General features: G+C 41.1%; 1 protein-coding gene across 9 annotated transcripts in view; it reads left to right on the top strand.

Moving 5' to 3' along the window:
* Window positions 1-15,748, top strand: part of TBX20 (T-box transcription factor 20) — a 188,712-nt gene that overhangs the window by 89,907 nt on the left and 83,057 nt on the right. For 8 of the 9 annotated variants that reach the window (XM_065583768.1, XM_065583765.1, XM_065583767.1 and 5 more), the window contains 6 exons: window positions 2,361-2,429; window positions 7,867-7,891; window positions 9,214-9,301; window positions 9,895-10,032; window positions 13,059-13,179; window positions 15,024-15,117. In XM_065583768.1, the coding sequence (XP_065439840.1) occupies window positions 2,361-2,429; window positions 7,867-7,891; window positions 9,214-9,301; window positions 9,895-10,032; window positions 13,059-13,179; window positions 15,024-15,117 (535 nt within the window). Of the gene's footprint in view, window positions 1-731; window positions 1,334-2,360; window positions 2,430-7,866; window positions 7,892-9,213; window positions 9,302-9,894; window positions 10,033-13,058; window positions 13,180-15,023; window positions 15,118-15,748 lie in introns of those variants that run through there. The other variant, XM_005307221.5, reaches the window with a different exon arrangement.

Raw genomic sequence — 15,748 nt, 5'->3', positions numbered from 1 at the left:
GTCCTACAGCACAGTACACACTATCAAGTGTTCCCTAGATGTGACAATGTGCATGAGTGGGATTTTTTTTAAGAGAGAGAAGCTTAAAATGATTCACTGAAACCCATTTGCAAAATAATAATAATCATCACATCCTTTGTCATGAAAGCCAGAGACTTTAAATCCTGGTCCAAATCCTTAGCTGGTGAAGCCTCTATTGACTACATATTTGCCCCAGTTGAGCGTCTGGCCCTCAGAAACCACACAAAGCTCTCAAAGCTGTGGGCGGACATAACTAGGCTGTTGCAATCGCTGTAACAAATGATCACGTAAACCACAGCCAGCCACACAGCGGAGGGCCAGGGGAGCCATCTGCTGCGGCTGGGGAGCGATTGACAATTTAGCTCCAGGGAACGAAGCGCGACTCCCCGCCCCAGCTGACATTTAAAAGCAACCCAAAGCCCCGACCGTTCCGCTCCAGCTCGAGCACTTTATTGAATTAAAGAAAAGGTTTTAACGAAATCAGCCAAGCAAGAGGGAGCCGGGAAGCGGTGTGGGGCAGGAAGGGAGGCGACGCCAGAGGGGCAGCCCCGAGGAGGGGATCAAGGCGCAAGGCGGCCAGGGGACCAGGACAAGCTTCCCAGCAGCATGGGAGAGGCCGGAGGCTCAGGGAGCAGCAGGGGCGAGGGCAGGCAGAGCCGCACTGGGGGAGGGCGGCTGTCGGGGTCAGAGCAGCGAGGGTGGAGAGAGAGGAAGGCGGGGCAGAGCCGTTGGTCTCGAGGGCGGCGCGCGGGCCCGGCGTCCGGCCGTTGCTGTGACAGTTACCAGCAGAACGCCCGGTGCCCGTTGCCGGGGAGGGAGCGAGACTCGGCTCCGGCGCCCCGCCTGCTCCACGTGGCCTGCGGGGCGGAGCAGGCGGCGCGGCCCGGGCCAGCACCAGCACCACCCATTGAGATCCGGCGGGGCAGAGCGGAGTGTGACCGCCCCGGGGCGTCGCCCTTCCCCGGCTCCGCCCCCACCCCCACTAGCGGGGACTATGCGGAGATGGTCGTGCAAACCCGAGGCAGACACAAAGAGTCGCCGCTCAAGCCCCTCGGCGCTCAGCCGCCCCCGCCCCAAGCCGCTGGGGCGCCCCAGCCCGGAGCGAGCCCCAGGAGCGGCCGCGGGCTGCAGCAAAAGCAGCCGGGCAGGCAGCTGTCCTGCGGGGCCGGCGCCATGCGGAAGGGAGGAACCGGGAGGAAAGGGGCCAAGAGCGAGCCCCAGAAACCCAGCGCCCCCCTGGCCCAGAGGGTGAGGGAATTGCTGGGCCTGGGCCAAGAGGGGTCGCTCCGGGGCTGGAGACACGGGCTCCAAGGTGAGCGGGACCGCGGGGGGCTGTGCACAAAGCCGCTTCCATCTTGTGCCCCCCTTGGGAAGGGGGGTTAACCGGATTTGCTCCCCTCAGGGAGCATCAGCCCCGAGGCCCCTCTCCCAGCCACGTCTCCGTGCTCCTGTCCCCAGCACGCTGGGGTGCTGCTGGGCCGAGGCTGCCACAGGCACACGCAGCCCCCCTCCCTGGCAGGCAGCGCAGCCCCTGGGGCAGGAGAGGCTTTAACACCCCCCATGCCCTGCTCGGGGAGCGCTCCCCGCTGTCCGAAGGCCGCTGGCAGGTTGGAAACCAATTTGCCTGGAAATTGTATTTCGGGGTAACTCTCTAATTGAAAAAGTAGGGGGGGGGATGTTTCTTTCTATTCCGCCCCCTGTATATTTAACTGGAGTTGACAGCGGTCAGATGCGTGGGGTCAGTTTCACTGTTCCAACTCTGTAAGAGTCAATTGCTCAAGGAGAAAGGACCCTGAAAGTAGCAGCCAGGAAGCAGGAGAAAAAAACCTTATAATGTTGAAGGTTTTTATAAAACCAATACAGGACATTACACACCATTTATACAGCATCAGAAACTACATCTTTAAAACAATGTTAATTTTATTTAGCTTCATTACTATTGGGATAATCTACCTGGCACTTGACAGGTGCCTTGATAAAAGGATTGGGGGATTGATTGGTGCAAAAGAAAAAAAAGTCAAAACTTTATGCTACAAAGTTGGACAATTCAAATGTAAATCTATTTTGTTAAGTACTCTCTCTCTTGTCCAAAATGTCTTTAAAAACACTTCTCATGAACTGTGTAGAAATAAAATATTTATTGTAGTCACCTTGATTTTTGTTTTTAAATATGTTTATTCACTTTGTGCCTAGTTTATCTCAGCTGTTTTGAAGTCAAGTCAAGGTGGCTATAGAATATTAATGGTGCAGCCTGCGAACAGTCTCTTTAAATGAAATTGCTTTTAATTGTTTGAAGTTTAAATCTAAATACTGCTAAGACAGTTATTTTCTTTTTACAGTATTTATTGAAGAAAAAGGGGCCTTTATCATGAGAGCAGATAGCAAGATATGGTTCACTTTTATACTAGGTAAGCAGACAAACATAACAATTCTTAAGGTCTCACTGCTTTATAAAAATGTACTATATCTGAGTTTGTCTGGAATGTAATTGAAGGGGGAAAAAAACCCTGATGCTTCTTTGCATGATAGTTATCATTCCTGTTGCATTGTGTGTGTATGTGTCTCTGGTGCCCGTGCACCACTCACTCACTCTCACAAATAAATATCTAGGATGGGTTTTTCAATAATGGTTAGTGTTGACTTAAATGAGAGCACAGTTAAGCCAACAATAAAATCCTTTATGCAAGCTAAAATGCAAATTTCAAAACAAATGTATTAGTATTCGACTGATACTTGTTACTTTTTATTAGGTGTGCATATATGTGTGAACATGTGCATGTGTGTGTACACTTCTGATTTTTCATAATTCCTTAGAAATGCATCTGGAACTTGTAATAAATAACTAATTATTCACTCAGTTAAATCTTTTTATTCTTAACATTACAAACATCCTCTTCCCCTAACAACTTATGAAAATTATTACTCTGTTAGTGTAGGAGTTCAGAATGTAACTTTGGAAAAGGAGGGGGAAATAGCCCCATATTTTTCAATTTTTTAAATTTATAGGGTAGTAACGCCATTGTCCCAGGACACTTACAGGAGAAATTAATAACTGGCTGTGATTAATGGCCTAAGATGGAAGTTTAGGGTCATCAGCTTTCTTCTGGTCAGTCATTATTTTCCAAAACATGCCCTAGCTTGTGACCTTTATTGCTTCAATACCGTAATCTCTGTAACACTTTGTTAGTTGTCATTATTTGCTTAAGAGCACTTAACCATATGTGGATGTAATATCAAATTTGTTATATTTTTGAGGATGAGAGGAAGATGATTCCTTGATATATTATGCTCATGAGATAAAAATTAAATTTATTGCCACACTACTGGAAATTATTGTAAAATATCTGTTTGCCATGTTAAATGAAAATGCTGGATCTTAAAGTTAAAAAAAAGTAAAATAAAATCAACATATCAAATTTATCTGTTAAATATCTTTGAAGTTATTTGGTGTTAAAATAAGATTAATATATTGTAAAATTTTGGGTGATATTGCTGATAGTGGTATTTGATCTTACTGATATCTCCTAAGGGCTTTTCTACACTACCACGTGGGGCGATCAAAGATACACAACTTCAGCTACGTGAATAAAGTAGCTGAAGTCGACATACTTAGATCTACTTACCGCGGTGTCCTCACTGTGGTAAGTCGACAGTTGACACTCTCCCGTTAACGCCGCTTGCGCTCCTCATTCTGGTGGGGTACTGGAGTCGACGGTAGAGCACTCAGCGGTCGATTTATTGCATCTATAGTAGACGTGATAAATTGACCCCCGCTGGATCGATCGCTGCCCGCTGATCTGGCGGGTAGTGTAGACAAGCCCTAAGCCTGGCTAGATTCTAGAAGAAATTGTATTAGAGAAATAACATTTAAATAGCAAATTTCTTCCTATTACGAAGTAATTGATAAGTAAATTGTCAATAAATTGTTTCATTCACCAATGACATGCAGCATCCTCTCAGTCTGAAACATCACTGTTGTTTAAAAGGCACAGCAACACTAAACAACCAGTTTCAGGCAGGATTTGACTACTTTGTTCAGCTGAAATTTCAGAGGGGATTTAGGTAGGCAGAATATAATTTCCAGATCTGAAGTTTGGCCGTGACACCAGGGCTAACAAGTGAATGCTCCAGGTATAAATGTCATGCCCATTTATTCCTACAGAATATAAATCCATACTAATGTAAATATGTGAGGTCTACTTCAAAATCTGATTAAAAATGTGAACATTTGACAAACATTTGACAGTTTTGTTATTGGTTTCATCTTGTAATCCTAATCTTGAAAGGGCCAGACTTTCAAAAGTACTAAACACCGACTACTAGAGTGAGATTTTTCACAAGAGCTCAGCTCCAATTTAGGCAGCTAAATGAAGTTGCAGGACTTCTAAAAGTGCTCAGCATCCTGCAGCTTCAATTGTTCTTTCTTTGGAAAATCTGGTCATTTCATTTAGATGCTTCATTAGGAGCTGAACTCTTGGAAAACCTCACCCAGTTTAATTTTCAATAAATCTATATAGTTAGCCTGAAAAATAGTAAACTGTTATTCTTTTGCCATAATTAAGTTTCAAGTCAGAATATAACAAATTATAATTTGATTTATATTCCTTCTTGAATTCTTGAAAGTATAAGTCATTTACCAGTAAATTTTGACTATTGTATGAAGAAATCTCAGCCTCTGTTCTGCTGGCAGATCTGTGCCATGTGTTGTGACTTAAGAATGGCTTCCCTTTTCAGTAGACCCCATCATTTAGACCCCATCATTTTATGTTTTCCAATGTGCATTATTTTGCCTTTATCAACATTGAATTTCATATGCCATTTTGTTGCCCAGTCACTCAGTTTTGTGTGATCCTTTTGTAACTCCTCACAGTCTGCTTTGGACTCAACTATATTGAATAGTTTTTGTATTATCTGCACATTTTTGCCACCTCACTGTTTACCCACTTTCCCATATTTATGAATATGTTGAATAGGACTGGTCCCAGTACAGACCCCTGGGGGACTCCACTATTTACCTCTCTCCACTCCAAAAACTGACCATTTTATTCCTACTCTTTGTTTTCTATCTTTTAAGTGGGCTGTAGTCCACGAAAGCTTATGCTCTAATAAATTTATTAGTCTCTAAGGTGCCACAAGTACTCCTGTATCTTTTAACCAGTTACTGATCCATCTTATCCCCTGACAGCTTACTTTGCTTCAGAGCCTTTGGTGAAGGATCTTGTCAAAGGCTTTCTGAAAATCCCCGCACACTGTATCCAGTGGATCACCCTTGTCCATATGCTTGTTGACCCACTCAAATAATTCTAGAAGATTGGTGGGGCACGATTTCTCTTTACAAAAACCATGTTGACTGTTCACCAACAAATAGCATTCATCTATGTGTCTGATAGTTCTGTTCTTTACTATAGTTTGCCCGGTACTGAAGTTAGGCATACCGGCCTGTAATGGCCCACCGACCCTCCACCCTCTCAGTTCCTTCTTACCGCCGGTGACAGCTATCTGGAACTTTGCTCGCTCTTGCAGCAAGCCTAGCAGTGTCTCCTCTAAGTGTATATAGTTGTTTCCTCTCTCCTAGTTTAGAGTTAGTGTTAGTTGTAGATAGTTAATAGTTGTTGGGGGGCTTCCCCCCAACATACTCGTCGCCCCGCTGGGGCATGCCTGGGTCCCAGGGTTTAAACTCTGCACAGACTGCGGGAAGTTTATGCCGAAGAGTGACCCTCACTCCTCCTGCTTGAGGTGCCTCGGGGAGAGCCACCAAAGAGACTGGTGCAGTATCTGCAGGGGATTCCGTCCAGGACTCTTAAGGACAGAGAGCAGAGACTCAGAGTGCTCCTGATGGCCACACTTGGACCCCGAGCCTGCCGATCCGGCTCCCAGTGCCTCATCCTTGGCGTGCAGCGCTCCAGCATCGCTAACAAGACAGGAGGGGCCCAGTCTAAGTCCTCTAAGTCCCGGCACCGGAGAGAATCGGGACATAGAAAACCGGCCTCCATGTGGCAAAGATCACCATCTCCGGTGCCCGCAAAAAAGAAGAGGCCGGTGAGGGGCAGATCACCCCACCAGGACCTTAAAAGGCCGGCGGTGTCCACGAGTGCGGTGGGTCAAGCTGAGCCACAACCGCATCCTCCCAAGGTCCTGTTGACTTCCGCCCCGGGGGTGGCGGGGTGCGGTCGAGTCCGGACTGGTCTAGATCCCCGGACCTCAGCGAGGTCTCAGTGTGTCTCCCATTGACTCCGGAGGTGCTTGAGGCAGCCTCTGACTTATTAAGCCTCCCGGTGCCGGCCTCCCCGCGCCAGTGGAAAGAGCCGCCAGACATGGCCTGACCCCGATCCAATCAAGAGGCAAGCCGGCCATGATGTCACCCTAGTCCCCGCCCCTGCAGCGTCACGGAATCTACTCATTGTCATAATTTTGTTTCAGAATCTAAGCTTTCTTGCGATCATGGTTGAGGAGAAAACATTTTAAGGTTAACTGAATATACAGTAATGCAGTGTTGTCTTACTGAGTTTGCAAACAGACTGATGTAGTAGCTTGTGGAGTTTTGAACTGCCCCATACCTCTCAGCATAGTTAACTCTGAAACATACAGTTGGTGATTTAAATATTAGCTGTTACGTTCCTGACGCACCTTATGTATAGCTTCCCTTGCAATCAAAACTTCGAGTTTTCCACTAGAATGCATGTAAACATTGTCAGTACAAAAATCTGAGACAAGCTGAAACTGCAAAATTGAATTTAATTCAAAAATAACACAGGGACTACTAGACTACCCTTATATGTAATTTATCCCAGAAGTATTTGTAAAAATATTCTAAATTTAAATATTTCTAAATTTAAAGTGTAGTGTAAATTATATGACCAAACATCTAAGTTTTTATTAAAAGCTGTATGTAACGTTATAGTCAGAGAAATGTTTTTTTAGCTGCATTTTGTTTGCTGGGGAAGGAATGTTTTTCTGTGCCATTTACATTACAGATTTTCATAGTAATTGTAAGTAACTTTTTTCTTTAACATAATACATAGACATTGTGCTTGTTTTTTCCTTTAGTCATATAGACTTTGTTTTGCTTCTAGTTTTTATTCAATGCAAGGTATCTTGTGACATACAAGATGCTAACTGTAGAATATATTACTTTTTAAAAATCTGACTAGTATTGCTGTCTTAGGCCTGGTCTACACTAACCCCCCAATTCGAACTAAGGTACGCAACTTCAGCTACGTGAATAATGTAGCTGAAGTCGACATACCTTAGTTCGAACTTACCGCGGTCCAGACACGGCAGGCAGGCTCCCCCGTTGACTCCGCATACTCCTCGCGCCGAGCAGGATTACCGGAGTAGACGGGGAGCACTTCTGGGTTCGATTTATCACGTCCAGACAAGACGCGATAAATCGAACCCAGAAGTTCGATTGCCTGCCGCTGAACCAGCGCGTAAATATAGACAAGCCCTTAGGTGTATTAAAGTGTACTGTGTCAGCAAAGTTAGATGTGACATCTGGCTTTTAACGGCTTATTATTTTTCTTTCTTGCCATTTGAAATAAATGGCTTGAATTCTAATTGGTCCATTTGAATGATCCATAGTATGTATTGAAGTATTATGTATTAATACTGTCCATTTAATTCCAGATGTTTAAGTGTTGGCCAAAAAAGTTCATCTCAAAAGCAGCCCAGGTTACTCCTATTCTTTCCTTCTCCTAGAAGCTGAGTTGAGCACCGTCTGCAGTGTGCAAGCTCCAAATAACTGTTCTGTAATTATTTTAAAGAACATTGTTTAAGTTTAAATGTTTGATAATGAAGACACTCACCTCCTTTTTTTTTTTTTTTTTAATTTTTTTATTTAAACAGCTGCTTTTGCAGGAGTTTTACACTGGTAAGATTATTTTTATTGGCTTAAGGTTGATATAAGTAATTAGAAATATTACTATGTTTTTTTTTAAAAAAAGGGAAGTAACATATATATGGATGGATGGATAAGCTACTGGGGTTACTAATTTATCCATTATCTTCATATCTTTCCTTTCAGTGAAAGTTGTCGTCTTTAACATAGAATTGTTCTGTTTTTGTGATTCTGGACTTGAAAGATTTCCCCCTAAATATTTTGCTCAAGGGCAAAATCTACTGTCTAGGTGAAAAATGCCTATATGGCCGTGACCCTCGAAGCCATGCATATTTTCACTGGCACTCCTTCCTATCATCCAGTCAGTTCTGAGGTCCCCCAAATAAATCCTTTCTGTTCCCCATTTAATTCTGCCCATTAATAAATGCACTAATTCTGTATCCCATTTTGCCTTTTTTCAGGGCTTCTCTACTTATGCTCGCTCTCTTGTGTGCACAGTAGGCTCTTGGCCTCCCAGTTAGTACCTGTTCTTCCTAAGACCTCAGCTCCAGTCCCACTCCCCACTTTTTAAAGGTGCAATATATGTGAAAGGATCAGTGACTGCTTTTCTACGTGTCTGTGGAAAAAAACTGTAGCAACTCCAGCCATTCTGCTCCCCTAGCCCTTCTATTTCCTTCCTCCCCCCCCCCCCAAAAAAACCCCCCCACAAAAAAACCCAACCCACCAAAACCTATAACGAACCCCCCCAAACTAACAGTATCTAGTGCTGTTTCTCTTGCAACCCCCCTCCTCCTAATAAAGGGATAGAGGCACTTGGCTGTATGTCTGTTCTGCTCCTTTCTCCTCCTCTCTCTTCCAGAGAAGGAGCCAACCCTACTCCACATGCTTGCAGAGGCAAAATATATATTTCCTCTGGCAAGTGTTCCCCTCCCCCCAAAGACCATTCACTGATTTGGTGGGCATACATCAGAATTTCCTTCCCTGAAGTCAGATTTGTTAGTTCTAAGAGCACTTAGCTTTTGATCCCCCGTATCTCTTGTACTTTATTTATTATAAAATATTATTTATATATGTATTTGATTTTTTAAAAAAAAAAATCCCTTTTTAATGGTATTGCAAGAGACACTTGTAGATTCATGTTCTCTTTATTTTAGTTAACTCACTTAAAATGGATAGTGTGAAGAGAGAGAGAGTGGAAAGTAATCATCAGTATGACACCAGATTGAATTACAGTAGCTGCATTAGGTCTGCTGTGTTTTTTGATGTGAAAATATTTACTAAAGGTTTCCGTATGTATAAATCAGTACTGGTTTCAAAACCTGAAAATTTAAACTGAATAGGTTTTGTTCATGCAGGTGTCATATTACAACTCTTTTTGAAAATGACCGTCATTTTTCTCACCTCTCGACGCTGGAAAGAGAGATGGCTTTTCGCACTGAAATGGTTAGATCTTTTTTTCTTCTAAATAATTTAAATAAAAAGTGATACTATAGTCTTGAAAGCTTGTCTGCAATAATTGATTGTATAACTTCCAAAATTCCACAGAAATAAAGCATTTGTATGTTATTTTTTCTAAGTAACATATATTTATATGTTAATTTTGAGGTACCAATTTGTATATAAATTGAGTTCCCTTTCAAATAGGTTTCAAAAATATTTTATTTTAAACATATGATATTGTGACCTAATATAACTTCATAAAGTTATTAATTAATGAAGTACACAGTTAAAAAGTGAACATTTACCCCCATATACTAGTTTCTCTGTCGCTTTGTTAATGAAACATGTATCCTAACTGCATGGGATATTTTTAACTACCTTTCTCTATTTCATGTTTCTTTTGAGACAAAATGGAAGTTCTCTGGGTGTTTTGGACAACTGAGTTTCAAAATGGTATTAAAATGAAGAAGCTTGGAAAATTGTGTAGCTTTATCTTAGTCTTATAATAATGAATCCACTTAAAAGAAGGAATCTTATATAGGACAATACAAATAGTACTACCTGATTAATTTTTGCTAAATTATGCATCCTTTTAGGGCCTTTATTATTCCTATTTCAAGACGATTATTGAAGCACCATCATTTTGGAATGGAATGTGGATGATTATGAACGATAAACTAACTGAATATCCTCTGGTGATTAATACGTTAAAAAGGTTCAATCTTTATCCAGAGGTGAGCCATATTTTGAAAGGAGTACCTGTTTCTGTGAAAACTCTGGTTAATGTCCTAGTGCTTTATTTAGAAAGTAAAGATTGTGCTGAAAAGGGTGATACTGCTATAGGGCAGAAAGAAATAAACATTTAATTATATTGTAACAGAATTTAAGTATTGTATGGTAACTTCTTTGTTTAAATTAGGTAGCTATTATATGTTTCTATGATTTGGTTTACACTGGTGTGCGCCCCCTCACTGATTTCAAGCAGGTATTGGTCAATCAAACTGTAGACATTTTTCACACCTTAATTTTCCACTCTTCAGTTGCAATCTGTTTTCATTCTTCCCTTGCTTTCTTGTTTTTCTTCCCTCTACTGAAGACTGGCAGGTTGGTGATGCTGCTTAACCTCAGGGTAATCTGTTTCTTTCACATCACCAACAGTTTCTTAAGAAACCGTTTAGGAGGCACTGTTGGTGCATGTGAACAACATATTTCGAAGGACTACAGTTACTGTAGAGTAAATAACAATTTTTTACTGGCTTGATTCAGAGATCACTAAATGAGGATTTTTGGCCGGTGGTATGCAGGAGATTAGATTAGAATCTGATCTTCTGGGGGCGGGGGAGGAGAGCATGGAGCCAGGTAGGGAGCTTGCAGACCCCGCCAGCTCCACCTCTCCCAGCACCAGTGGAGGTCCCAGGCTGAGCACCACCGCCTGCCCACCCCGCCCCAGCACCAGTGGGGGTCCCGGGCCGAGCATCACTGCCCGCCCCAGTACCAGCGGGGGTCCTGGGCCACGTGCCACCACCCCCAAGTTTTAGTCAGGGGTATATAGTAAAAGTCATGGACAGGTCATGGGCCGTGAATTTTTGTTTACTGCCCGTTACCTGTCCGTGACTTTTACTAAAAATACCAGTGACTAAAACATAGCCTTAATCATTAGCTATGTTATCTAAAGAAGCCTTTGACAAGAATATTGTTAGTGTTTAGTACCAGATACCTGAGTAGCTGTGTATAATATTTAAAACTAGTATAGCCCTTGAATGGACTCAAGAGTTTATTCCTGATAAAGGTCACTTAGAATTTCTTGTATTGATGAAACAGCAGGGTGTGTCAGACAAAATTTTCAAAGGAGCCTAACTAAGATACTTACCTCACCAAGGGTGTTTGAGAATCTCCTCTGTAGTATTTATTGAGTGTGCAGCGGCACTCAGTAACATTAGTTGATAACTCACTTCATGATAAAAGTATATCAGTGGTTCTTTAAGGTCTGGTCGACCATTTAGTCCTTTGAGCGACATTAGAGTTTGTAGCTAAGGAATCTTATCCCCACAAGTCTCAGGTTTCTGCAAGGAGGGCTGAAAAAGGGAGACGTGCTTTTTAAGAATTTAAGTTGTTTTGTTTTTTCTGGTGCATACAAAAGAGATAGGATTTCAGCACAGGTTCCCCTTTTCTATCTCCTCTAAAATCAATGGCAGAACTCCCCTTGACTTCAGTGGGGCCAGGATTCATCCCTGAAGTGCAACTTTCTTCGAACTACCTCTTATGTTAGGTCACAGTTCTCATTGCTTGGAACTTTAATTATGAGTGTGCCTGACATTCTTGAACTTCAGAATTTGCTTTTCCTCTAGTCAGTTTAGATGTTCTTTGTGATGGCAATTGGATGATTAATGGTCACTTGTGATTAAAGCACAGCTCTCACTGATGAATAGCCTAGGTTCTATTCTCAGTTCAGCCAGACATTCTATCTTGCCTTAGATTTTCTATCTGTAAAATGGGGATAATACTATTTCCTATCTCTCAGGAGTGTTGAGGCTTAATTCATTCTTGGTTGTAAAATGCATTAAGATCTTCAAATGGAAGGCAGCACTATGGAAGTGTGGTATTATGGCAAATTCTGAGCTTCTTAATCAGATGAATTCCAATTCTCCCTATAGGAATTATCTGAATAAGAAGAGAGTAAAAACTGAATATGGAACTCAGGATTTGTCCATTACTATTACTATTATTCTGGCCCTGCCAAGAGGTAGCCTTATTGTGTTCTCCTTCTTACTTAGTGATCCATAAAGAACATTATGCAATTCTTAATGTCTGTGTGATATTTTCCCTAAAGAGATGTCTCAGTTTCATGTTAACCATCTCTCTGTGTCAGATATCTAAAGGTGTCCTGGTCAGATGAATTCAATCTTATATTAGACGGGTATTAGAGTAGGGTATTTGGATACTTTGTTGTTTGACAGCTCGTTCTATGCATGTTTTCCCAACTTTGTGGGCAAAATTTGGGACCACCTGAGACACATCAGCTATGCAAAGTTGGCCCATAGAGTTCCTTCCATAAAATGTTCAAATATATCAATTCCTACATGGTTCTGAATACAGTGGTTCTCAACCAGAGGTATGTGTACCCCTGGGGGTATGCAAAGGTCTTCCAGGGGGTACATCAAGTCATCTAGATCTTTGCCTATGTTTAGTACAGGCTACATAGAAAGCACCAGCGAAGTCAGTATAAACTAAAATGTCATACAGACAATGACTTGTTTATACTGCTCTATATACTGTGCACTGAAATGTAAGTACAGTATTTATATTCAATTGGTTTTTATAGTGTTATGGTACAAATGAGAAAGTAAACAGTTATTCAGCAATAGTGTGCTGTGACACTTGTGTATTTTTATGTCTGATTTTGTAAGCAAGTATTTTAATTGAGGTGAAACTTGGGGGTATGCAAGACAAATCAGACTCCTGAAAGGAGTTCAGTAGTCTGGAAAAGTTGAGAACCACTGCCTTAGGTTGATGAGTATATAGCCTTCTGATGTTAAGCAGGTAAAATGTTAACACTAATGCTGAGCAATAGAGCTATGTTGGGTATTCCAGGTGAATCATCCCCAAAATGCTTAGTTTTGTAGAAATTAAAATATTGAGCCTTGGAAACACTTTCATGGCATTTTCTAGTTCCTGTCTGTTTGAAAGGCTGCCTTAGGTATTGAGATAATCTCTAATTCTAAGTTCCTACTTAGAAACTTCAAATCCGATTTCTACACAGGTGGTCCTAGCCAGCTGGTACCGCATATACACAGGGGTAATGGATTTTATTGGTGTTCAGACCAAGACATGCTGGACTGTAAACAGAGGAGAAAGGCTTAGTCCTGTTGAAAGCTGTGAAGGCAAGTTTTTTTCCCTAGTGTATTCTTGTGGTTTTTGCATGTATTTTGGAAACAGTAATGTTAATGTGTGTTCATCACTGGCTCATTTTCATTTAGTTAAGCCTGTGTTTTAGTGAATTTTGCAACATAGTGTATGAAAAACATGGAAAAGAAGGGATTTTGTGCTATGCCCCGTAGAGGTATAGCACAGAACTTGCAGCCCAAGTGGTGAGGACTAGGGGCTTGTCTTCACTGCAGCACTAGCTTGAGCTATAACTTGAGTTTTGCCTCTAACCCAACTCTCGTCATGTGCAAAAATGTCTAGCTTGAGCTAATGGGCCTGTTGAGGATGAGTTGAAGCTGGGACACGGGAGTTGGTAATGTACTGGGCATGCAGCAGCTTGAATTGTAATTCCTCTGCTGCTATCCAAATTAGACTGTGTAAGTGAAGTGTTTTGCATTTCGGTCTGTCTCACTTGAGCTAGGCTAGCTTGAGTGCAGTAAATCAAGTGTACAAACTCAAGCAATTGTTCTAGTGGAGGTAAGCCTAAATTGGTTTTAAGCCATCTTTGAGCCCTTCCAATTCTGGGTTGCTCGGAGGGCCACAGTGGCCACTGGCATAATTTAGACAAGCCCTCGGGGCTGTATAAGTTAGGCAGCCTTGCTGGGCTGCCGTCTGGGTGACAGTGCTACTCAAATATCTGCAGTGCTGCGGCCCTGCCCTCTACAAGTCCATACGCCAGAGCTTGTGAGGGAGTTTCAGAAGGCAGCCTTCCATAGTGTCTTCCGTAGTGATTGCACTGGGGGAATCCTCTCCTGGGGTAATCTGGATCTTTCACCCAGTTTAAATGGGCTGAACGGATGTGAGGATCTTGTATCTGATCTTTAGTTCCCAGAGCTCAGGCATGACCAACTGCTATTTCATATGTGGAGGAATGTGCTTGATAATGTGTGATAAAGCTTTTTATAATATCTTACATACAAAAGGTGTCTTGTAAAACAACCTTTTCATTTTGTCTCTTGAAATTTAGAAATATGCTATAATTTAACTGAGTTGTATAAATAAGATTCACATTTAATTAAAAAAATCTTTAAAAACTTTTATGGAACATACTTTAAATCCAGTTTTACCTTAAGAGTATATCCTTTGTTTTTAAAATAAATGTAAAGGTTAAAACTACTGGTAATGGAATAAAAAGTTAATGGATTAGTTTGAATTGTAACTGTATATTGTGGGGTTTGTGCATGTATGAACTGCCCTCTATTAAGTGAATCCTAATTCACTTCTGCTGTAACTGTTTTAATACTTCATTATTCTTAAGCTACCCCAAAAAATAATGACTTCATTCAGAGTCAGAACAATTCACTTTTTATCTAACTTAATCAAAAGCAAGATATTTTGAATTATTCTCCTGACTTCTTTAAGAGGCAATATGTTGATGCTTATCAGGGGTTCCATACATGCCAGCCAATTCATCCTCCGTTTTGAAGAAATTCCCTCCTAGGTTTTCAGCATGTAGGGAATAATGTCTGCAGACCCGGGTGTCATCTTTTCCTTGCCAGCCTTTATGTATTGAATATGGCTCTTTAAATTGACTTTATTGTGGGACTTCTTGTTTTTGTTTTGAATGCTTTGAGACTGCATCTGATTCACACATTTTCTGGTGGTGCAGTCCTCTTACCTACTCCCTCAGTTAGCTTGGAGATATCAAAAAATAAATTATTTTTCTCTATTTACATGTAGTAAGGTAACATGCTATATAACACATTATTCTGACTTTTTGTTGCTAGAATAGATACACATTTAAAATCTGTCCTATTAGTATATTTTTGTCAATATCTGTATGTTAATTGCTGTTTGTTAGGATTGGGAGACCCTGCTTCCTTTTATGTTGCTGTGATCTTTCTTTTAAATGGACTAATGATGTCATTGTTCTTCATATATGGCACATACCTAAGGTAAGACAGTTGAGCAGCAAGTAATTTCAATGGTAACGAGTGTTTATGGTTTTTAGTAAAATTATAGTGCTTGTAAACATTTTAATAACTTTTTAAAGTAAAAATGTAAGTGTTTTTTGGGATATTCAGTGAAGCAGTTATTTTGGGGCATTATTTACATGTTAGTATTAAACATATAGTGTTTTTGTAGAAGAGCTAGTTAATCCCTTAATTTGGATTACAACTAAGCAAATCTGAGAAGATAAAAATATCAAGGTAGTATTTGGAAATCAGTAAGAAGGATAGTATAAATTTTTAATAACATTGACATCATGAACTCAGTTATTAATGTAGAAAATGTTATTAACATTTTCTTTTTAAATGTAGATGTTCAGTTATGCCTCTAATGAAACCCAGAGTTTTATAGTGCTTTGGTTGCAGCTATACTGTGCTTCTTTGATTTTAAACTTCTTATCTATAAACCATAAGACTGAGGTTTCTTCCCTTCTCAATTGGTGCAATCTTACAGAAACAAAGAGTTGCATACATTTCCTCTTGCTGTGAATTTCTGTTTTTATTTACAGTATCTATATGCAATTCAGGAACCAAAATGGACTCGGTCACACTTTTTTTCTGTTGAACATGATGTACC

Source organism: Chrysemys picta, chromosome 2, assembly GCF_011386835.1.
Source record: "Chrysemys picta bellii isolate R12L10 chromosome 2, ASM1138683v2, whole genome shotgun sequence".
Classification (NCBI taxonomy): Eukaryota; Metazoa; Chordata; order Testudines; family Emydidae; genus Chrysemys; species Chrysemys picta.
This window is presented reverse-complemented; position numbering and strand designations above follow the sequence as displayed.